Raw genomic sequence first — 22,880 nt, 5'->3', positions numbered from 1 at the left:
TCCCTATGCTGTCATTTCCGTGACTCTTCGGGCGCTTAGTAAAAGATAACCCCGCCCACTCTAGCTATCTGAATGTTGCTTTGCTACAAATACTGTCAATTATTAATGCGTATTGTTCTTGCCAATGAAATGACGCGTTCCAAGTTTAAGAATAAGGCGGGTCTTGAACTAAACCGCTTTATTTGATTGGTTTGATTTTGTTTTCAAATGTCCACCCAACCAAATATTTAAAGAAACAGCAAATATTTTTGCAGCATGGTGAGGGGAATGTGCTCATCTAGAATACAATGCAATTACTGTGTAGTTAAAAACAACACATGGATTCATGAATACATTTGTGGTATTTACAAAGCAAGGCACACAGTGTTACCTAGCTTCTGCCTTGTGGGTGTAACATCTTGTGGGATACCATTTAATAGGAATTATGTTAATATTGTCTGAAGCTGTAGTGCAGTCCACATTGTTTACATCCCCCCCCCCCCAGGTAGTTTCCGTTGAAGATGAAGAACACTCTTAATCAACTCTTACTCAATAATGATAAGCGCTGTGTCCATGCAGTCTCACCTCACAGATATTTAACATGCTCAGACGACAGTAACTGGCGTGGCTTCATTAAACCCTGCAACATTACTGTGAAAGCGCGCTTTTTAATAATCTGTAGCGCATATGCTATAGATTTGTTGTGTTCGGATACTGAATTGCTCCATCTTTCTGTTAATTCGGTTTCATGTTGTTTACACTGTCCAAATGTTTTCGGTTGTAGGGGCGCAACCCCTGCCACCAGAACTTACTTTCCCAGAGAGCCAACAATTACGGGAAGGAAATAGTACTTCCGATTAGCAAACACATTCAGCGTACATAATACAGGATTTCAGGATACCGAACATCGTGTCCAGCATCCAGAAAACCACTTTAGGACATTCGTCTGAATTGTGGCATTAATCACTTTCCATAAACTCATAATATATATGAATAACGTACGTTCTTACATTCTTTCTAAACAATATGTTATATACTGGACACGAATTAACGTGTTCCAAACGATACTTTTTTTTAATGAAAAAAGCGATTCTGCAGTTTGAGAAGCTGGTAAACAGAATGTCAGTTTGTCTCTCATTCGTGCATTTTGACAGAATAATAATAACAATTTGCTCTCTGGATTGGCGTAATTCGGATTTCAGCGTCAGCATGGCTGACACGTGACACTGTGCAGGATCTACGCTTCCGGACAGAACTGAAGCTACAAGCATCGTGATCGCCAGTGCGTGGGTACTGGTAAGCATTTTCTAATATCTACCAGTAATCCACAGCACTGTGCATTGTGTAATGTTATTATGAGGGTTTTTTTGAAAGATTACAGACAGCAAAGGCTGCTAGTACTGGCTAAAAATCTTAATCGGCGGAATCAACTACTGTATTTGAACATTGCCCTTTGTGTACGTTCGTCCGGCTAAACACAGGTACTGATGTGGTGTCTTTGTATTCATAAAACAATATTTATTATAATTACAGTTTAATAATTACACGTTATTAAAAAAGCAAACAAGCTTATATCGTGTGTTTTAATGAGTGCCATGTTTACGAATGTTTAACAATGCTTTTAAAACCTGCTGTTTGTTTGTTGCAAGGTCGAAGGAGCTGACATGGCTCTTGTGCCGTATGAAAACCACACCTCGTTACCCGGTCTCAGCAAGCTGCACGAGCCTTCTGCTACGTTTCATTTCGCCAAACACAAGATCCACATCAGACAGGACTGGAAGCGTCTGGGTGTTGCAGCCGTGGTGTGGGACGCTGTGAGTAAGCAAGCAAACAATTGCGATTATTACCATGAGCCTAGAAATATTGTACACAGTCAATATGGCTCATTCACAAAGTATACAAACTATAACCTGATAAAAAAAAAAACCTAATTACCGGTAACATTTGTACAGGATTACAGGGATGGAAATAACTCGTATTTCATGACAGTTTCACCCCGTCCAGGAAATAAAATGTTTAATCGTTAGTGCCTTTTCAGATATCCTTGAGCCACTTAAATAAATGACCGAAACAAGTTTTGTGGTTTAAATTATTTATTTATTTATTTATTGATTGTAACAGTTGTCCATTTTGTAAGTGCTATAAGACCCTCCAGGGTGGGCAGTATTACCAGATCAAATACCAGACCAGATAAACTGGGCCTCATTATGCTCATGGGTGGTCCGGTATTGCCCAATACCGCCCAGCCTGTCAGGTCTTATTGCTTACTTTCATCAGACTGTACAAAAAAAAGGACATTGGGAAAGACAATTGGGGTGATGTTAAAATGATCGATGACGTCACGAACAGGGGTTGTTCAATTCTCAACATCAACCTTACTTACCCAGAGCACAATGTATTGACAGTGTCAAAATCTGTGCGTACATTTGTACCTATGTCCAGATAACCATCATGCACTTGCAGTGGAAGATGCTGAGGTAATCCTTTAGCACAGGTTGTGAGTGTCTGTCAGCTCTCCCGCTGTGAGTTCCCTCCTGTGTTTTGACCCTCTCCAGGCAGTGGTTCTTTGCACGTTCCTGGAGCTCGGCTCGATTGCATTGGAAGGCAGCTCTGCTGTGGAGCTGGGGGCAGGAACAGGGCTGGTGGGAATTGTAGCTGCTTTGCTTGGTGAGCACTTTCTATTTGTCTCCCTGTTTCAAGTTTGCAATCGGAAAATAGACATCAGTATGCATGTTGCAGTTTTTGCCGCAAGGCTGGAAATAAACAAGTCTAGCAACGTAGTTTAAGACAGTATGGATCTTTTTTATTTATGTATTTAATATTATTATTATTATTATTATTATTATTATTATTATTATTATTATTATTATTTATTTTTAATGGAACATTATTCCAGACAAAGATAATTTGCCAAGCCTTTGTCTGCTAGTTTAACCCATTTCATTCTCATATAATGAAAGCTATTTGTGCAGGTTCATGCCAAGTCCCACTATTCAGTGTTTGTGCTGGGATTGTAATAGGAGTTAACCTATACTTAATCAGCCTAGGTGCTATTAATAGTTTGACAGGAAATGTCCATTATATTCCAGCTGAATAGGCTAGTTGCTTGCAAGTCTTTGATTGTGAGTTAATATGTTGTGTGTAAGGCGTCTCTTTCTGTTTAAAAGCTGTCATCTCACGTGGTTTGGACAACAGGACCTAGGACTAAATGTACACTTAACTTTTTTCTTTTAGGTGCTAAAGTGACCATCACAGACCGAGAACCAGCAGTTGAATTCTTAGAATCCAATGTCCAAGCCAATCTGCCACTTGACTTTCAAGCAAGGACGAAAGTCACAGAACTGACTTGGGGGGAAAGCCTGGATCGCTTTGAACGAGGCGGCTATGACCTGGTTTTAGGAGCTGATATCGTTTACCTGGAAGAGACCTTTCCTGATTTGTTAAAAACACTGGAATACCTGAGCTCGGAGAGGACTGTGATCCTGCTTTCCTGTAGGATCCGCTACGAACGAGACCAGGATTTCCTGAAGATGCTACAGCAGGGTTTCACAGTGGAAGAGGTCCATTACGAGCCAGAGAGGGACGTTTACATATACAAGGCACAGAAGCGTAGAGTGAAAGAAGACTTGTAAGCCCACATGAGCAGGACGTGTTCAAGGCTATTCTGCTGAGTTTCCAAACCGCGACACAACGTAGCTATGCCAGGTCAAAGGTTACATATACACTGTGAGAAGTTTTCCGTCCCGCGTGTCTGTTTGTTACATCGTCAGCTAATGACGATTTAATCGATTAAACTATTGGCCGTGTGTCATATTTAATCATATCAATTAAACCTGGACTGTGGTGATACTACTGCGCGATTCGCACAGGACTAAAAATCACATAAACAGGTGCGAACCATCCAGTTATTTTTTTTATTTTTTATAAATTTAGTCATTGCCAATTATTTTTATTATTTTCTTCCCAATTTGGAAATGCCCCATTATTTTTAGGCTCAGCTCACCGCTACCACCCCTGCGCTGACGCGGGAGGGCGAAGACGAACACACGCTGTCCTTCGAAACGTGTGACGTCAGCCGACCGCTTTTTTTTCACACTGCGGACTCACCATGCAGCCACCCGAGAGCTACAGCGTCGGAGGACAACGCAGCACTCGGGCAGCTTACAGGCAAGCCCGCAGGCCCCCGGCCAGACTACAGGGGTCGCTGGTGCGCGGTGAGCCGAGAACACCCTGGCCGACCTAACCCTCCCTCCCCCCGGGCGGCGCTCGGCCAATTGAGCGCCGCCCCCCCTGGAAGCTCCCATCCTCGGTCGGCAAAGGAATAGCCCGGACTCGACCTCGCGACGTCCAGACTACAGAGCGCATCCTGCACTCCATGTGGCCCCTATCCAGTTATTTTTATCACAGATCATTTTCTCAGAGGTCCTTCTGATTTTTTCGAGACCTTCTGTAAAATGTCAAACTCAAGTGTCCTGTGTCTCTTTAATCCCGTGCGAATCGACCATGTTAGTGTTATGTTAGAATTGATACAGCGTTTCCGGGGTATTCACCTCAAAGCAATACCAGCATTCACAATAATCCATAATATAATATTAAAATTGGTACGTTCTGTCCTGAGATTCTCCAGGTCAGTAAAACGCTACGAGTGTGCATTTGGGGACGGGCAAAAATACAAAACATAATTGCCGACTCTTGAATGCTGCATTTAAAGATATGTACAGAAATACATATCACTCAAGGGACGAAGCGGTTATTCAAGCCTTTGGAAAATACGGTACAACAAAACAGGTTATTTACACCCGCTTCATTGTTTACAAAGCATGCAAAACATTGCATTTCATTTTGAATTTACCAACTTCCCTTGATAAAGACTAATCCTCGTCTGGGAGGTTCCAAGGCATCCTCAGCTTTTGACCAACTCTGAAGACGGCTGGTTTTCAGTCCCGTGTGAATCATGCTTATGGGGCCCGAGTTGCCTCCCCCTGAGTTAAGTGATCTGATCTGTGCAAGTCTATTTTATAAATCATTTCTGTAATCAGTTTTAAAAGCAAGGGTTCAATTCTGATCTTAATCTGGCACTGTTGTTCCTCTAATGGTTTAGTTTCTAAGTATGTTTACCTTGCTTGTGTACTGTAGAGAGCGGTGGGCTTTGTGAGATGTGTTTGAACAATGGAATAACCTGAAAACTAGGAAATGTTTAAAGATACCATAGAAAACCCATGCCAGGCATATAAATAACACATTGCAGGTGTCAGTATTATGAAAAAGTAGGTCACAACCTACTTCACAGCAGGCAAGAACATTGAATAAGACTCTTTAGTAAGCTAGGTCCAGTGTGTCTAACTTCACAGCAACATTCTATATCATTTTACAGAGAGGACGCTTCTATTAACCGGTACATTGGTACATTAGTTTACTGTACAGCTGTTAATATGCTGTGGAATTGTAAAACTAAATACACATGAATTAGTTGACAACACACAAAAAGGAGTTTTTTTTTTTTCTTTTCCCTTAACTTTAAAAGCAAATTTAATGCGCTTCACAGAAATGTCTGTCTGTAAAAGGATGTTAACAGTTTCGTTTCACAAGCTGAATTAAAAAAAAAACAAAAAAACAGGGAGGTGGGTGCAGAGTTAATGTCAATACAGAAATAAATGACCCCCCCGTTTTACAGACAAGTTTATATACAATGTACTGCTATGCTACTGAAACACAAAAGCAGATGCTTGTATCCATACATACAGAGTGCTTAAAAAATGACACACAGTAAAACTGGCATTACACAGATAAACCACAAGGAAAATGAATTCCTCTTTCCCAGCATTAATGTAACTGTGGGAACATTTATAAGTACATGTTTTTTTTCTCACATCTTCTTGTTTATAAAGTTGTTTGCATGGTGAGTATGCTCCCACACCCTTAAAAAAACACACAACATAAATGCAGACTGGGATTTGCTTCCCCAGACTGCATGGGGAAAAAAAAAATACAGGTGAGAAACCAACATGAGTCCACTGTGTGTAGGTTACAAAGTGAGCAATAGAACCATTACTTTAGAGTAGGCAGAGTAGACTGGCTAATCTGAGCCATGCAGGCTACTATAATGTAATACTATGGTAACTATGTAAAAGATGTTTTGATTAAATACATGAAACAAACAAGCAGGTTTTTTTTTTTAGTACAGCGCTAAAACCAATACTCATCAGAGCAAGTCATTCCCAAATCTGAACAGGGTCTGTTGTGGTTTGGCTAAGCGGCAGTGTACAGTACTCCACTACTCCTCATCAACCTCACCCAGGGAGGAAAGCAAGAGAGGTACAGTAAAAACAAAATAGAGTACTCCAAATCTGTGGTACAAAGAGGTTTCCCAACACACCTGAAAGCACAACACATCGTCCAGGTGCTGCACACACCTGAACGCACAACACATCGCCCAGGTGCTGCACACACCTGAACACACAACACATCGCCCAGGTGCTGCACACACCTGAACGCACAACACATCGCCCAGGTGCTGCAGTGTTTTATAGCAGGAGCAAATCTACTAGTTGTTTCCGACCCCCGAATAACAAACTGTGGACTGTCTTACTGGGGTTACTGAAGTGCTAAGGTTTTGTAATCCCATGATTAGCGTGAATTGGGGTTGTGAATCCAGCCGTTATAGAGCAACAGCTCAAAGGCAAACAGATACTTTAATCAGGACCACATTTACACTGGAACACTGAAAAAAAACTCAAGATCAGCTATAAAAAAGATGAATGTTGTCAGATTTTTGTTATAAAATATTTCCCTTTGTCTGAGGGTTGTGCTGTCATGAGATATCGTGCCATCAATGGATTTACACCAGACATACCTTGAAAATGCTGGCCAGGTCTGCAGACCAGACCAGACTTAGTAAATAAAAACTTTTTCACTGATAGCTTTCTCACAAAGCTGAAGAATTATAATAATGTATTTATATACGTTTTAATACTCAAGAAATGTATAGGTTTGATTAAGATGTTTTCTTGTTATTCAGATTATATAATAATTAAACCAGAATTACAGAAAGAAACTTCCTTCTTGTAATTGACATGGAAAAGGCTTTCCCTATTACAATATTCAAAAGGTTTGTAGTAATCTGCCATTATAAACTATGTACAGAAAACTGTTTTACTCCTAGAAGCAATGTAAAAAAGACAGGGAAAAGCATGCAGCCATGATGCCACAGATTCACACAGGTGTCAGCAATGTGGACATCACGCTTCAAGATTTTTTAAAAAAAAGTACACACACTCCACTGCACAAATTCTTCACACGTCCTTTTCCTAATTTTCAATCTCGGCGATTTCCAGATTGTAAAAACAGCCAACATAAAATAAAATAAAAACGCTGATGTTTGTTTACATAAATGTATTCACATTTATTTAAAACCTGTTCAGGAACAATGATGATGAGTATTAAATGGGTTAATAATGTCATTAGCATTTTCTAAAAACATTCAGGTCCCATTTTTATTACTTATAATTAATATAATGTACACTGATTAATTGTGCCACTGTAAGGGTGTGCAGCCAGGAGGCCTGTACAATGACACTGTTTGGATCAAGGGTGCACAATTCTAGTCTTAAGAACCATTTTGCTCACTTAATGAAACAGTAAACTACTGTAGGACCTGCAGAGAGGGTTCATTGACTTATTCAGGCCACCAGTGAAAGCTAGTTAGCAGTAAATTACCAGATTATAAACCATCATATTAAATTTAGCTGGTTCCAAATATTTGTGAACAGTGGCTGCCACAAAGACTAACATTAGCATTCACAGAAGCTACTGTGAATGTTTAAACCCAACCACTAAATTAGCCAGAATTTATATTGGTCTACAGAAAAAAAAAAGAAATGCTTAACAGGATTACTGGAAAAAAAAAATTGTAATCTGCAAACAAGCAACAACAGCAATAAAATCAATGAATTCACTTTTTTGATTTTCTATTACCTTTTTTATAATTTGTTTGGTTTTAATATACAAAAAAAAGTTCTGAGCTGGTAGAAGCGTATAAAACATTCTTAACAACCAATGATAACAACGTTGGTTCTTTAAAGCCATTGTGAAAACTGGTAGCTGCCAAAAAGATAATAGCTGGAAATTATGTCTAATCTGACTATTCCCCGTCTCTGTGACAAAGAAGACCTCTAACAAAAAGATATATAAAAATAAAAAAAACATAGTATTAATTGTAACTGTGGCTATAATAATACTGTACATTATGGCATGATATAACATAATATAAAATAAAACAAGAAAGCATGCCCCCCCCCCCAATGCCTTGAGCTGAATAATCATTTGAGGTACAGGTGTTTAAACTCTGAACCGTGATATAACAACATGGAGCAAATAACCGTTCCTTGGGTTGAGCATCTGAAACCTGCGTCTGAATTCCCTCCAACCATCCCAAAATAATACCTCTACTGCTGACATACAGCTAATATATATATATATATATATATATATATACACACACTACAACTAACACACACATGTACGAAGCAGGGATAATATACAATATAGCATACTAAAATAACAAAAAACAAAAAGTACTTTACAACACAAGTATTTCCCCAACCTGCATCATCAGTGTCATATGACCTCATAGAAAACGAAGGACTGGACTTTTGCCAGTTTCTATTAGATGTTCTGCTAATCTATCCACTGAAAGTGCTGTGCCTCTGATGCAGTCAGGTTGGGGACTGCTGTGTTACAGACTCAAGGTTACACTTGTACTTTAGAATATGATAGTCTGGCTCAGACTGCTTGCCGATAAAGGAAGGGTGTCTTAAAAATGAGATTCATCCTAGTCTACTTTAAGCAAGTGCACCTTGAATAGGTCCGGTTTTCCAACAGAAATCCTGTCTATTAAAAAGTAGCTTTTTCAAAGCTTTCACTGGATATATTTTCATTAAAATGAATCTGCTTTTCGACTGCTGTCTATTTGTGAAATTGTCATGAATGTTTAACCTCACCATGTCCCATCTTGACCCGAGCTCAGGTCAGTAACATACCTCACTGAATACCTTTATAAGGTAATATTCACACACACACACACACACACCAAATTTACAGATTTCGGTTAGTCTTTAAGAAAACTAAATTCTTAAAAAAAAAAAAAAAAAAAAAAAAAAACATTTCAGCAATTAAACTGAACTGCCTCCAAACGTTTTAGTAAGAAAAGCACCACACATACAAAATACACATTTTGTAAACCAGCCATAGAAATCTCTCACTTCAACCCACTGACACTACAATCTTACATTCAGTTTTAACTTACTGGAGGGAACATCAAACCATGCTCTGGGTGGGTGCTTGCATGCTTCAGATTCTGGGATGATAAATACTTTTAAAGTAAATAGCGCACACTGCACCAGTATTAATTATTATGCATAACTAAATTAAATTCATTGTTGATAGATATTTAAGAAGCAAAGCAAGATTTAGAGCTGAACATCTGAAGGAACAACAAAAAAAAAAAAAAATCTCCGAAGCATACAGCACAAGAGTGGCTTCAAATGATGCACCCTGTTTTCCTTTGCCTGCTTGGGAGTCTGAGGAGCCACAAAATGGCATCATGGAATTCATTAAGGTGTATATGATTCAAGCTTACAAAGAAGTTCCTGTTAGGTGGAAAAGTAGGAAAACCTCCATGTCAATTTCAAAATACCTCAAGTTTTATTTTTCTTTTTTTCCATTTATCTTTTTTTTTTATATATATTATAATAAATTTATTTAAAAAACGGGTCTTCATGATTAAAAGTATTGTTGTTATTATCCAACGGTAGGACGTAGGACTAATCCATAGTTTTGAAATAGGTCGGATCCTTTTGCAGGTATTTTGTAGCATAAAAAAAAAAAAAAAAAACACACACACACAACATTTAGAAAAATGTGTCTGTCGCCCAGCTTCCTAATGCCAGACTAGTCTCTGTACAGATCTGCAGTAAAACATCCGTGGAATTAATCGGATTTATGGCAGTAGAGGTCTTTAAGTGCTTTAAGTTCTTCAATCAACGTTTTGTTCTGGTTTTCCAACACAGCCACCCGGTTCTCCAGGCATTTCACATACTCCTTTTTCTTCCTGCGACACTCCCGCGCTGCCTCCCTGCCGCACAGAGAGAGGGGAGGGGAGTTAATGTGGGGTCAAAACCAGAACCACGTCACATTAAAACTGAAACCAACACAAGAAAAGCAAATGTACAACTGAAGTACCCTTGGGTACAACGTCAAATAATATGACAGTGAAAGATAGCTATACCTGGATTCGGAAAAAAACGAGACAATATCATTTGCAATACCAAATCATTGCAATAACAGGAATTGGTCAAACCAAATGTGAACAGGCCCTTTATCCACAGCAGAACTGGTGTACAATTTAACACTGCATAGAGGAGGAGGAATACATGTATATGAAAATGAGTTTTCTAGCAGACATTCCTATTCCACAAACAGGCTGCCATGGTCACCCACCACCCGTCTGATCCCTCAGATGTGAGAGTACCTGTTTTTCATGAGGCGCACTTCTCTCTTGCGAGTCGCTTCCTCCGCTGTCTGGTGAGTGGGCAGTGCTGGGGAGGACGCCATGACCACGCCCGGGGCGATGGTGCTGGTGGGAGCAGTGCGGATCTGATAGGCCTGGACATCCCCGGAGGCAGCTGAGAAGGAGACACAAAGAGGTTGCAACGGGTTACCCAAGTCTGAGTGAGAAGCATGCAGCAGTCCCTGGATATTCACCCACAAAGCAGCAGCACTACGGGGTTATATTAGGAGTGCTCTCTGTTTTTGGATCTAGGAGCTTTTTATTAAGTTCAAAACCTGTAAAATCCAGCCTGTCAGGCTGGGTCAGTCCCACAGAACCAATAATGAGATCAGCTAACATAAGCAGGAAGCAGCACTCTCAAAACAACCTTAAAGCATGTGGAGGCATCGTTGGCACCTATATGTTCTTCACAGAGGAACGCGTCTCCTGCTAGATTTAGCTGTCCCACTTGCACATCAAAAAAATGTGAAATACTAGAAACGGTGAATTTGCGAAAGGGCCCTTTATACAGTCAAATATAGTGCAGTAATCCGTCGCGTATCCGACTGCAGTGGGACCAGAGTAAGGGCGGATATGTAAAAGTCGGATAAATGAATCCTGTTTTAAAAACCATTGTACACAGCTGTAACAATTATTAAAGTCACACAATTATTGTTTTGAGATTCAGATTCTATTAGGGAGCTCCCCTAAATCCCTTGTTTAGAAAGAAAGGGTATTAATGCTTGTGACAGAGTAGCCGTCTGCCGTGTGGGTGCGTGCATTTGCTGATGAGTGACAGGCAGGAGATCAAGACGGAGGGTGAAGTTGATATGCCCTGCAGGCAAACAGGATTTATTTACATATCAACACACTGACCAGCTCACGTGACACTACCAGCAATGGCAACGCATGGAACACATACAAACAGGGATGGGACGGTATAAAATTTGCATGGTATGATAACTGTTAAATAAAAAAAAAACCTGTGGTAACCTTAATATCACGGTATACAGTACATCATGCAAGTTATACAATAAAGGCTTAAATGAAGAAAGACTAATGTAAATCACTTAAATTAAAGTAATTCACAAAAATAAAACCAACAAATCACACGTCCTTTCATGGAATGATTTAAACATTTGGTATTTAGTATTTTACTATGCCAAATAACTTGGTACGTTTCTTTTTTATAAAGACAATCAGAATTAAAAACAAAACAAAAAAAAAACTAAAGATGTACACGACGGTTATACTACAACCGTGTTAAGATGCATTATTTGCTCAAAATGATGTGGTGCTGTAGTTTGGTAAAACATTAACGTATAAAATTAAATAAATAAATACTTTGTTTAGCTGATGGTAAATAGAATTAAGAAATGATCAGTCTTATTGCTTAAAACACAGACATGTACCACAGGTTATTATTTAAGACCAGGAGATGAATTGTTTATTTTTTCAACCGGATAAATAAAATAGGTATAGCAATTTAAATGTATTTTAATACTAAAATGTGTTGGATTTAGCTACACGATACATGACATTGCACAAGTAAGCTTCCAATGAAGAGTACACATGTGGAGTTTGTAAAAAAATATTTCTTCACTTACCTAAGAAAATTGGAACACTGTTATAACTTGTTTAAACAAAACTACGCTGACAATAAGTAGGCTGTCCTGCTGCAGTCACGGGTCTGTGCTCATTTTAATAGAGACATTGGTGGTGTTCTTATAGCGCAGATTTCCGCAGTTCTGTACAGAATCGCGGAGATGCGCTGTGGACGTCACTCAACTCCACCCACAGAAATCTGTGCAGATTCTGCATAGCCCAGCGCAGCTTTGAAATGTTACTGCGGGAGGCTGGCTGCTGCTGTGAACCAAAGAGACGATGCAAAGATCACGAGCGACCTGCTAATCGTAATGCAAATAACCACTAAAACTACTGCTACCACCTTGTTAGCGGAGGCGAACGACATTTTATCATTATACAATGAAGCCGTGAACAGCCTTGTCAACACTATATTAAATAAATAAATCCATTATTTAAACAAACAATGTACTAAATCTGTGATAAGTGATGTATACATTTTACAATAACGTTAATGCTAATCAATTACATGAAACTGACTCTTGTCTAGGTTGATAATCCAGACAAATGTAAATGTAGCACGTTGAAAATGTGTGCTGTGCTGAACGGTTTGGAGAAGGCGTTTCTCTAAAAGCTGCACGTGACCTCAGAAAGACACCAGCCAAGAGCAGCTGGCACAGCAAGCCCTGGGTAACAGAACGTAGCAATTGAAATGTGTATTCTGTGTCGTTGACAGTTTCCTTCAAAACCATTGTCAAAATACAGTATCAGTTCACAAAAAGATCGTCCTCAGACACTTTGCTAAGGCTGCAAGTACCATCGCTTGATTAGAAGAAGCATGTTTGCAGCTGAAAAATGTGTTACCCATTGTATAAAGGAATTACAATAATTGCGGTGTAGAATAAAAGGAACGGTATTAATACTGTAATGTACCTAAACCGCAGTGAACCGAAAAATCGGAATACCGACCCATCCCAACATACAACAGTGCATGAAAACTTTGGCAGGATCTACAATCTCTGAACTAATCTTCTCTGTTCAATAATAAACAACTTGCTACTCAGTCTACGAATTTCAGCTTCTTTAGCCTAATTGGTTTTGGTTTTGCAGCAGCCCTGAGGTGAACCTTTTTATATGCGACGTCCCGCTGGAACACACCTACCTGCTGATGAGATGCCACACCTGGTAATCACACACAGCAGACAGGCTCTGTATTTATTGTAAATTAATTACAATAAATACACACTATTTACAGTATACATTTACACAGAAACCCCTCTTCATGCGCAGGGTTGTACAAATTTTATATTAGTGTCAGGTAATTTACACAGCAGAAAACCGCATAGATTTACGAGAAACAACAACTTTCAATTGTAAGCACAACTCGCTTTTTTGCATTAGCGCTGCACACGTGGGTGACGTTGCTGAAGAGCTTGATCATGGCGGATACGTGATGGTTTACTACCAATTTACTACCAACACGTGAATTAACCATGTACTCGATCTTTCTCAAACAGTCCAGGCACTAAATAGTTAAAACACTGAATTAAAATAAATACATTTAAAAACACACAACAACTTTGCAGCAGCCTTGTATTAACCCTTCTGCTCTGGCGAACACTCCACCTGTTTGAGGTCTGACTGACATAACGTGACTTCTGGCTTGTGTACCAGGACAAATATCCACCAAAAGTATACAGTATTATACATTTCTAAACAGCTGAGAATCTGAAGATTATTAAGACAATAACGTTTTTCACTCTATGATGAAACATACCCTACGATTACCTAGTTTGAATGTAAAAAATACATTTTAAATGTACTCAAATTCAAGTCTCTTTAGAAATGTCTCCAAGTGTAATTTAGTGATCTCCTACCTAAAAACTGTAACAGTATTTGTGGCAGCCACAACTCACAGGAACTAGGATCAGAAAGAATTGTATAAATACCGTGTCTGGTTTTCATTTTACACCAAATTGTTTGACGGGTGCGTAAATGTGAAGAAGTTCGCCATCAGATAGATCTGTCAACTCATCAACATCTTCTGTAAAAAAAATGTTTTTTCTTTCGGTTCAGTAAGCATTCTTGGTTATGTAAAGCAATGCAATCTGCTCTCTGGTAATGCTGCACTTTAAAATCATGGTATATTCAATAATCGAAACCGAAGATACTGAAATGCTGCACCTCATGATAAAAGCGACATCCATTGGCCTGGGGCTTTAATGAAATGCATATTGATTGGCGAGATATCCCTCAAGTTTATACTGTGAATATTTTACTACAGTTAATATTTTATTAATTTTTTTGGTGGTTTATAAACATTTTGGACAATGTAGCATGATTTCTGGTAAGCTTGTACTTCGCTGAATCTCCTGTCCAAAAAATAGAATAAAACTCACTTGTCTAGCTTTCTGTCTATCTAGATATACTTTAATTTTGAAAGTATACAAAACCATCCCTGATTGGTTGTTGGAGCCTTTGGAGATGTCAGTCATTTGATAAGCAACCAATGGTTGTTTAAAAAGGCTTAAAATGGGCGTCAAACATCACCATTTCATCGTGGCTCATATATGAACGACTTCTAGCGACGCCGTAGCGGAAAGGTTAAACATCAAGTCCCACTTGATGGAACTTTGTTTTTCTTTCTTCTTGTTCTGGCGTCACTCACCTTGCACAACTACCTGGTTACTGGGAACCAGTATCTGCTGCCCATCAGAGGTCTGTGCGTACTGCAAGATTGTAGTACCGGGCTGAGCTGCAGCCGCATTGCTCATGGTCAGTGTCTGCAGCCCCTGCATTCCATCAGTGCCATTGTTAGCCAGCTGAATGGCACCTCCCTGTGTGATAGCAACTGGGGGAGAAAGCAGAGGAGAAATAAAATCAACAACTGCGTCAAGCCTTTCAAACAAGAGGCATGCATGTTAATGGCTCATACCTGGCAGACAATGGCAGCACACATATAAACACTCATACATTACAACAATACATTTGCTTATTTAACGAACGCCTTGTTTACAAAGGGTAGGGGAAGTGAACATTTGTATTTGAGGATGTTCTGAAATTAACAAAACAAGAAGAAAAAAGAAAAACATTTCAGCGATTAAAAAAATCGGTTTCTAACAAATCTGAAGTTAAGAATGAACATTATTTTTGTTGAAACAGTCAAATGTAAAGTAAAACGTTCACATAAAGCAGCTTTTCCCACTTACTGTATTGCCCGGTGCTGGTTTGGTATATCGGTGTTGGCACAGTCACTGTGGTGATGGCAGGAGTGGACGAATCCTCTTCCGATTTCTCTTCCTCTATCCGGGGAACTCCTGGGGCGTCCGATGAAAGATCATTCAGGATTTTTCTACCAATGCAATAAAAAAAAAGCAAATCAGAAGCCAGGGACAGCATTATACAGTACCTGAATAAATATCAACATCTTTGCGTTTGTTTGTCAGCCAGATTTGTAGTAAGATGGTGAGTACAGACACAGCACACTACAGGTATTGGCATCAAGGTACACAACAGTATGACAGTTAATACATACATTCATTGATTTTGTAAGCTCAAAATATGATTAAAATCATAATGCTACTCCACTATCACTTCCATTCTTGTTATAAGGCAGAAAACAAATAGCACTGTGCTGTGAGTTTAGCTCCTGGGATCGCTGTATAGATACACACACGTACCCTGGCTTCTGCAATGGGAGGATTGTAAAACGCTGTGGTAGTACCTGTAGGAGGGCCGTCTTGAGAGGATCTCTCTGCGTTTCTGAGAGTCTGTCACACTGTCCACCGACTCCTGGGAATCCTCGCTCTCAGCAATCGTAGAAATCTGCAACAAATTGGTAAGCTTAGTCCAATCCTTATTTAATGACGTATTTATTCAAATATGCAAAATCAAAAAATGCTTTACATTTCTTCACTTCCACATGCATTTAACAGGGTGCGTGTTCATGGAAACTCTGAATGAAAAATGCATGATGGAATGAGTAGTGTAGTAAATAGGTAGACTTGCATAGATACAGTTGTCAGTGCTCACCTGCACCGTCTGAACCTGCGGAGACTGGATGACTGAGGGTTGTGCAGCCTGTATGACCCCGTGCACCTGAACCGTCTGTCCGTTTGGAAGCTGAACAAGAGTCACTGTGGGGCCTGTAGATGTAGCGTGAGCCCCTGCCATGGACACCTTATTTAGAAAAATAAAAAAACACCTTTAGTGTTTTGTGGTAGAGAAGGAATTGTGTCAACAACAGAAACTGGTTGATATGCTGGAATATACTAGAGCCCTACAAGTCTGCCATTTATTATAGTTGAACGTGATTTGCCAAGTTTATCATCATGCATTACCATTGGGAGTAGTGAGGATCCCTGGGAGCCGAGCGCTCTACCTATGTCAGCATTGCAATCTGTGGCTGTGCCAGCACTCCTATCTGTACCTGTGTCAGCGTTGCGATCTGTACCTGTGTCTGCATTCCTATCTGTGCCTGTACTCCTCTGTGCCTCCACTCCTACCTGTGCCAGCACTCCTATCTGTACTTGTGTCTCCACTCCTATCTGTACCTGTGCAAGCGTTGCAATCTGTGGCTGTGCCTGCACTCCAATCTGCTGGTTTTCTGTCTCTGTGACAGCAGCCTCGCCACCCCGCTGAGTCTCTGCTCCAGATTCCATGGTCATTTAGTTTGCTGAAGACTGAAACACAAAGAAAAGCCACATTAACAAAAACAAAATTAACAGCCTACCCTGCAACAACTCAGGCATCACTCAAGACACAGCGCTTTACATTTTGAATACCACAATGTAGGATGTGGAAAGTGGATTTCAAATTAGTTCAGAGCTGTACAGTAATTTTTTACAGCGGCTCTGAAAAGGATCACACAACTGTTGAGACCCATTTGCACCAGGTATGGCATTCTGTTGGTTCAAATAGTCTTACAGATAAGCAGTCATGCTCTATTCATCCCTCTATTCCAAAAATGATAAATAAACAGATGTCTAGTGAGTTAACATATGCATACACGTTTTGTAGGTCATTAATGGACACTTTCAAATCATACAAGTGTTCACAGATTCAAGTTCTCTGATGAGGTAAAGCTGAGATGCAAGTTAACACACAGAAAGAGATCTAAATAAACATATTTGAAGCTCTGCAGAAGAAATGATTGAGATTGCTTGTAGACTTTATTGCTTTATTGATACTGTTGGATGCTGCTTTTACCCTTAAACAGAATCATTTACTTTTCTTTTTTTGGTGATGGTCAATATGCTGGAATATACTGGACTAAATCCTCATAACAATTAAGATTATTTTCATGTTTCTGTACAGCACAGACCTTATGCAAACTCACATGCAAAATAAACCATTTTACTTATGTGCTAGTATACCTGCACAGCCAGAAGTAGGGAAATATTTGACCCTATTATATATTTTTTGCAGCTGGGTGTTGGTCTGAAGTTCGAACTACATTTTTTTCCCCCATAAGAGCAGCTCCTTCTGGTGGTTGATGTAAACCCTGAAATGTTGAGTGACCAACAACTTGGATCAGCACATCAAGGACTTAGCTATCTATCTAGATGTGTTCCCATAACCAATATATACATTTATTTCAGAATTTAGTTTTACTGTGCCCTTCAAATTTATCTAAAAATTCAATGTAAAGAAAGTTTAAAAACAGTGCACTCCCATAGAGAGGGTCCTTATCATCATGTACTTATCGCATATTACTTGAAAGATTTTTGTAAAATAAAATATATAAATAAATAAATAATAAATCAAATTAATCTGATTAAAGCCTAATGTAATCTGAAATATCTATAGGGGCCAAGGAGCATATGCTAAAAGTTTGATGAAGACAGTTCAGTAACCGTGTTCACCACGTAGAGTGCGAGGGAATGACACGAGCAAAGCACATATAGGTATACAGTACAATACACACACAGAGAGGGAACGTGAAATAACCTGCACACCTTTTCTTTGTGTTACATCGGTAGTTTATTGAAATCCTAGACATCACATTAAGAGACAGGTTTGATGTTGACCAGGTCCAACGAGGCAATGTGCTGAAGTACGTGCCCTATGGGGGTAAACTGTTGCTGAGGGAACACAATTCACGTTTTTCAGGAACAGTGGCTTGAAACTTTGTTCCAGACTGGGACACCTAGTTCCCTCAGCTTTCAGCTTTACTCTTTACAGAACAGCAGTCTCTTATGTATGTAAAACTGTAACAAAGAGCTTTCACAACATTAGACATCGGCAGCAGTTCTCTTGAAAAGCCATATAAGAGGAAGAGAAATTTCCATTATGTGGCAAACCTGCCAGCTGGGCTTTAACAGTGTATTTGTATTGCTCCCATCCTTACAGGTGGTTTAACTACAGACACACAATAATACAGCCTCCAGGTAGGAATGTTTTCACTCACGTCATTGTTAGCTGTGAACATAATAAAAGACTAGCCACTCGTACACTACTGCCCAAAACCAACTCGAGACTTGTGTGAGAATATACAGGATTCCCTTTATATGCAGATATTAATATTAAAGGATAGAAATAAGACTCACATTGCATAGATCCTTTCCTGGTTTCATTATGAGTTTAATCAGACACACATGAGCTTGTTACCTACACACTGTGGCTAATGGAGCTTGTAGCAAAACCTGGAATGGGCAACACTGCTATGCAATAGGATTCTTATTTCCATCCCTGATTATGTGAATGCAGATGCATTAGAAATAGTCAAAACCAAGCTTCTGTGATTTTTCTTTTTTAATCTGTTTAAAAAAAAAAAAAAGGGGGAATAAATTTGTGTTTGTCCAGACTCAGATTCCAGCTCTCTCTGTCACTGAAACACTGGGGCTATGCTTTTATCACTCAATACTACACTATGGTATCCTGAGATTTTAGAAAGGCAAAAACGTTTTATTTTTGAAATGGTTATAGTAACATGTCCAATACAAATCAGAAACTCACTGTAGGGCATTGGTAAATCAAAATGACAGCGTACGGTGTACTACTTAACTAAATAAAATTAGTACTATCTTCTCTTACTAGGTTTTTGGATGCAACCGGCGAAAGACTTGCAGCTTGCATGCAACATGCCTGCTCCCCCCTCAGTGCTCCTCCCTCCTACACTGCGTATGACAGTACATTTTCACTTTCAATTTCATGGGTTTAAAACATTTCCTACATTAATATTTTGAAATAATCGTTGCATTGATACACTTGATTACATATATTACTTATTTACGACGTCAATTAGCCCCGACGCATTTAAAAAAATAAATAAATAAACCACCTCCCATATCTGATTTATTTCAAAAACTCGTCAGCCGAAAATGCCCGCCCTCGTTTAAAAATCGCATGCTGTTTTCGAGCGTGACATTTTCAACCGATTGTGGGATGAAAAAAAAGCAGCTCTAAGAGATTAACCTAATTTACATATATATATAATATATATATTATACACATATAAGAAATCAGACACATTACACACACACCATTATCTGAGATTTTCATGAAAGAAAAAATAAATGTAATGCCACCTTTTTTCGTTTTCTTTTAAGATAATGAATCTCGAGTGAATAATTTGCAGTATTTTTTACTCAAATAATAAAGTGTTGCGTCTAAAAATTCATTAAACACCACAAAGCAAAATAAATAAATAAATGCATTTTGTACATTGCTGAACACCCAGCGTGTTATTTTATGTACCGGCGCAAATATGAATATTTGAAACCTCCTCCTATCTCATGTGGAAAATACATGTAAAAAATAATGTCTTATTCGAAAATACCAATTTTTTTTTTTGGGGGGGGGGGGGGGGAGAAAGATTAGTTGTTTGTGCTTTAGAGACACCGGTACATTTTATCGAAGTAGAGTTAGCAGACCCTCTCTGCGCGTCCCCCGGCTCCCGCTCTCTGATTCCCAGCCGCGTACTCTCCTCCCTCCCCGGCAAGCAGGCAGCCTGCGAGCCCCGCCGCCGCCATGATCTCTTTGTTTCCCCCGGGCCGAGCCGAACTAAGTATCTCTGGGACTTATCCCTGCCACCCCCCAGACACTTCTCTCCTCTTACCGGTACAGACTCCTTCCGTCACTCCCGGGCCCCCGGAGCTCCACTTTTATTCAGGCCGACACGTAAGAGACCGCGTCAGGCTACACCTCCGTCGCGTCACCGGGAACAACAACACGAAGAAGGAGAGACACGAAAATTAGCTCAGCAAGTACCATCGAGTGAAGTCGAGTTAGACCCGAGAGATTCCGAAGACTGGCCGAGTGTTTCCGAATGCTGTCCGACCTCCGCCGGAGAAACACGGACATTCGTCAACTGTGACTGAACTACACACAAGGCAGATACATACCGGTATTTCCTCCTACGCCGGGCTACACCGTGGAAAACCTGACTATTAATAAGGAACAGCAGGAGCTCACATGATGCGTGTCAGAATGTGCTGCTGGCTTTTATTTTTTTTTGTAATTGTTTTACTACGGAAACTTTATCCAGCTCCATTCTCTTGACGTTTGTATTTCTTCAACAGTGTCTGCCTTTTTATTTAGTTATTATCAAGTGTCTGATTTCATGCCTCGCTCAAGATGACACCATTTCTTGTTTTGCAGGAGAACATCTAATATAATCATAGTTTTGACCTCCTAATGAACCCTGACCTGAACAGATACGAAGAACGCTGTACCTCCTGTCCCGCAGTGTGCCTGAAACTGGCAAAATGCCCATTTATCTGACCTCGATTCTCAATTATCCGTTCTCTAAAGCCCGTTTCGAGGGCTGTCCAACACAGATAGAAGTGCTTATGCAGAGCGCTGTCAGTACTGCACACGGTCGAGCAACGCCTCTTACTGATTGAACTTGAAGTTCTTGTCATCAGTTAACCCAGTTGAGCAGATTTGCTAATCACCAAGTGTGCATTTAATACATGCATAGTGACTCTCATGGGCTAGTTTGATCTACTTTCACCCTGGCCGGGATAAACCACCCACCGCTGGGTTTTGTTTATACCATTTTACAGTGACAACGTTTTATGTGCTAGTGTGAAACTGACCTGCTGGTAGGAGTGGATTTATCTGACCTCGACCTGTCCACACTCAGCAAGGCTGAAACAATGAACCCTTTGCCCTCATTGCGAAGTCAGAAGGGAAGGCAGGGCAGCTGCTGTAGTTCGTGTATGTGCGGCGCAAGCCATGAAATCCAAACAGAGCTGCGCGGTGTGGTCTGTGGTTCTCTTCACATCCTGCCCACATTCCAGCTGTGGCATTTGGAAAGTCCAAACAGCAAACTTTGGTACTGTAAGCTATAAATATTTGCGACCAAAATATCAAATCACACCCATAAAACCTATTTTGCTACAGAAATGCTGCGACCTGTTGCAATATACTAAGTATGTATTGTTAGTGGAATTTGATATTCGTGACAAAAAATGTTTGCGTTTTTTTTCATACGCGAAAAACGCATAATAAACGGCTCGCAAATATTTGTGGCTTCACAAAAGTATTTCCTTTCTCAACAAAACAATGAAGTTTTATTTCTGACCAGCAGGTGGCAGCATATGACAGCATTTAAACGTAAGGGTGCCTTCCCTGGCTGCTGTGTGGTTGTACAAGTCTAGTCTAGAGGTTTTATTTGGAATGTTTGTTTTCTGTGTTATTTTTTTATTTATTTATTTTGTATTTTTATGGTTTTCAAATTTTATGTAGCTTGCATTTTATGTATTTGTTAACCTATAACCTGCCACATGTCATAGATATTGCCAATATTTGCCCCACTGTAAATCAGCAATTAGACCAGGTTTTCTGGAAAATAAAACAATATATACATGGGCAGATCCAGGGAGGGGGAACTGTACAGTGTTCGAATCTGATACAATGTTTCCATATGAAATCAATAGAAGATCACATACATAATCATTCCGAGTGATTGAAGGGTCCATGTGTATACGTTTTATACTTCAAGTCCTGTATGAAAAATTTAAACTTTGTAAAAATATTTTAAAAAATAGACAAATGAAGTGACTTCAGTAAGGAGTGTACAAGCTTTATTGAAGCCCTGTGCATTTTGGATCAAATTTAATTGTGACAGTTTAGTGAGAGACTGAGCCCCCCGACAGGAGGCTGCTTGGCATGGAATGAGAGGCTGCTTGGCATGGGATAACCCAGCTGGGGTATCGTTGTATAGGGTTAGGGTTAGGGTTAGGGTTAGTGAGGGACTGAGCCCCCCGACAGGAGGCTGCTTGGCATGGAATGACCCAGCTGGGGTATCGTTGTATAGGGTTAGGGTTAGGGTTAGGGTCAGGGTCAGGGTTAGGGTCAGGGTCAGGGTTAGGGTTAGGGTTAGGGTTAGTGAGGGACTGAGCCCCCCGACAGGAGTCTGCTTTGCATGGAATGACCCAGCTGGGGTATCGTTGTTCAGGGATCAGTAATGCATGTTCAGTGTGACTAGACCGTTATTGAATCCTGCAGTTACCCAGAGGAGTGACTGAGTTAGCATAGGAGTGCTGTGTACTTACTGGTTTGCAGACATTTTCCAAACAGGACCCTCCCTTGGTCTTTTAATGTATCTCTCAGGGCTCATTAGGTCCAATTTACTAAGATGTTAGCAGTTGCACAACAGATTTTTGAAACAAAAAGTGGAGTGATTTATTGTGTTTGAATTACTAATCACTCACTGAAATGCATTTGTTTTGGGCACGTGCACAGACACACGGATGCACGCACCGCACTGACACACACACACACACACACACGCACGCACGGACACACACACTGACACACACAC

General features: G+C 39.9%; 2 protein-coding genes across 6 annotated transcripts; one reads left to right on the top strand and one right to left on the bottom strand.

The window, feature by feature from the left end:
• Window positions 1-1,165: 1,165 nt before the first annotated feature.
• Window positions 1,166-5,645, top strand: LOC117427176 (protein N-lysine methyltransferase METTL21A). Of its 2 annotated transcripts, none has more exons than XM_034045604.3 (4): window positions 1,166-1,275; window positions 1,629-1,793; window positions 2,535-2,646; window positions 3,214-5,645. In XM_034045604.3, the coding sequence occupies exons 2-4, from the start codon at window positions 1,644-1,646 to the stop codon at window positions 3,609-3,611; spliced, it is 660 nt and encodes a 219-aa protein (XP_033901495.1). In that variant the 5' UTR covers window positions 1,166-1,275; window positions 1,629-1,643; the 3' UTR covers window positions 3,612-5,645. The 2 variants fall into 2 exon arrangements, with proteins under 2 accessions (XP_033901495.1, XP_034780846.1); XM_034924955.2 differs by having other exon boundaries at window positions 1,166-1,460.
• Window positions 5,646-9,706: 4,061 nt separating this feature from the next.
• On the bottom strand, window positions 9,707-20,780 carry LOC117427000 (cyclic AMP-responsive element-binding protein 1). 4 transcript variants are annotated; one of them, XM_034045304.3, is made up of 8 exons: window positions 20,169-20,778; window positions 16,663-16,791; window positions 16,118-16,288; window positions 15,834-15,934; window positions 15,319-15,461; window positions 14,778-14,960; window positions 10,508-10,661; window positions 9,707-10,111 (listed from the first exon to the last, which is right to left on the bottom strand). In XM_034045304.3, exons 2-8 carry the CDS (start codon window positions 16,774-16,776, stop codon window positions 9,967-9,969), a joined length of 1,011 nt encoding a protein of 336 aa, XP_033901195.3. In that variant the 5' UTR covers window positions 16,777-16,791; window positions 20,169-20,778; the 3' UTR covers window positions 9,707-9,966. The 4 variants fall into 4 exon arrangements, with proteins under 4 accessions (XP_033901195.3, XP_033901196.3, XP_033901198.1 ...); XM_034045305.3 differs by having other exon boundaries at window positions 16,142-16,288; window positions 20,169-20,776; XM_034045306.3 differs by lacking the exon at window positions 9,707-10,111 and adding an exon at window positions 14,059-14,153 and having other exon boundaries at window positions 10,528-10,661; window positions 20,169-20,780.
• Between the last annotated feature and the right edge of the window lie 2,100 nt (window positions 20,781-22,880).

This window comes from Acipenser ruthenus, chromosome 11 (assembly GCF_902713425.1).
Source record: "Acipenser ruthenus chromosome 11, fAciRut3.2 maternal haplotype, whole genome shotgun sequence".
Taxonomy (NCBI): domain Eukaryota; kingdom Metazoa; phylum Chordata; class Actinopteri; order Acipenseriformes; family Acipenseridae; genus Acipenser; species Acipenser ruthenus.
Note: the sequence above shows the minus strand (reverse complement) of the source record. Positions and strands in the feature narration are given on the sequence as shown.

What these genes read in the sequence shown, in the direction of transcription:
- LOC117427000 (XM_034045304.3), bottom strand. Translation starts at nt 16,776, where the DNA reads ATGACCATGGAATCTGGAGCAGAGACTCAGCGGGGTGGCGAGGCTGCT. An exon ending in GCACTGACAACTGTATCTAT is followed by an intron (nt 15,935 to 16,117) that starts GCAAGTCTACCT and finishes AATTTGTTGCAG; the next exon opens with ATTTCTACGATTGCTGAGAG. An exon ending in GTGCGCCTCATGAAAAACAG is followed by an intron (nt 10,112 to 10,507) that starts GTACTCTCACAT and finishes TCTGTGCGGCAG; the next exon opens with GGAGGCAGCGCGGGAGTGTC.
- LOC117427176 (XM_034045604.3), top strand. Translation starts at nt 1,644, where the DNA reads ATGGCTCTTGTGCCGTATGAAAACCACACCTCGTTACCCGGTCTCAGC. An exon ending in CAGCCGTGGTGTGGGACGCT is followed by an intron (nt 1,794 to 2,534) that starts GTGAGTAAGCAA and finishes GACCCTCTCCAG; the next exon opens with GCAGTGGTTCTTTGCACGTT. An exon ending in AATTGTAGCTGCTTTGCTTG is followed by an intron (nt 2,647 to 3,213) that starts GTGAGCACTTTC and finishes TTTTTCTTTTAG; the next exon opens with GTGCTAAAGTGACCATCACA.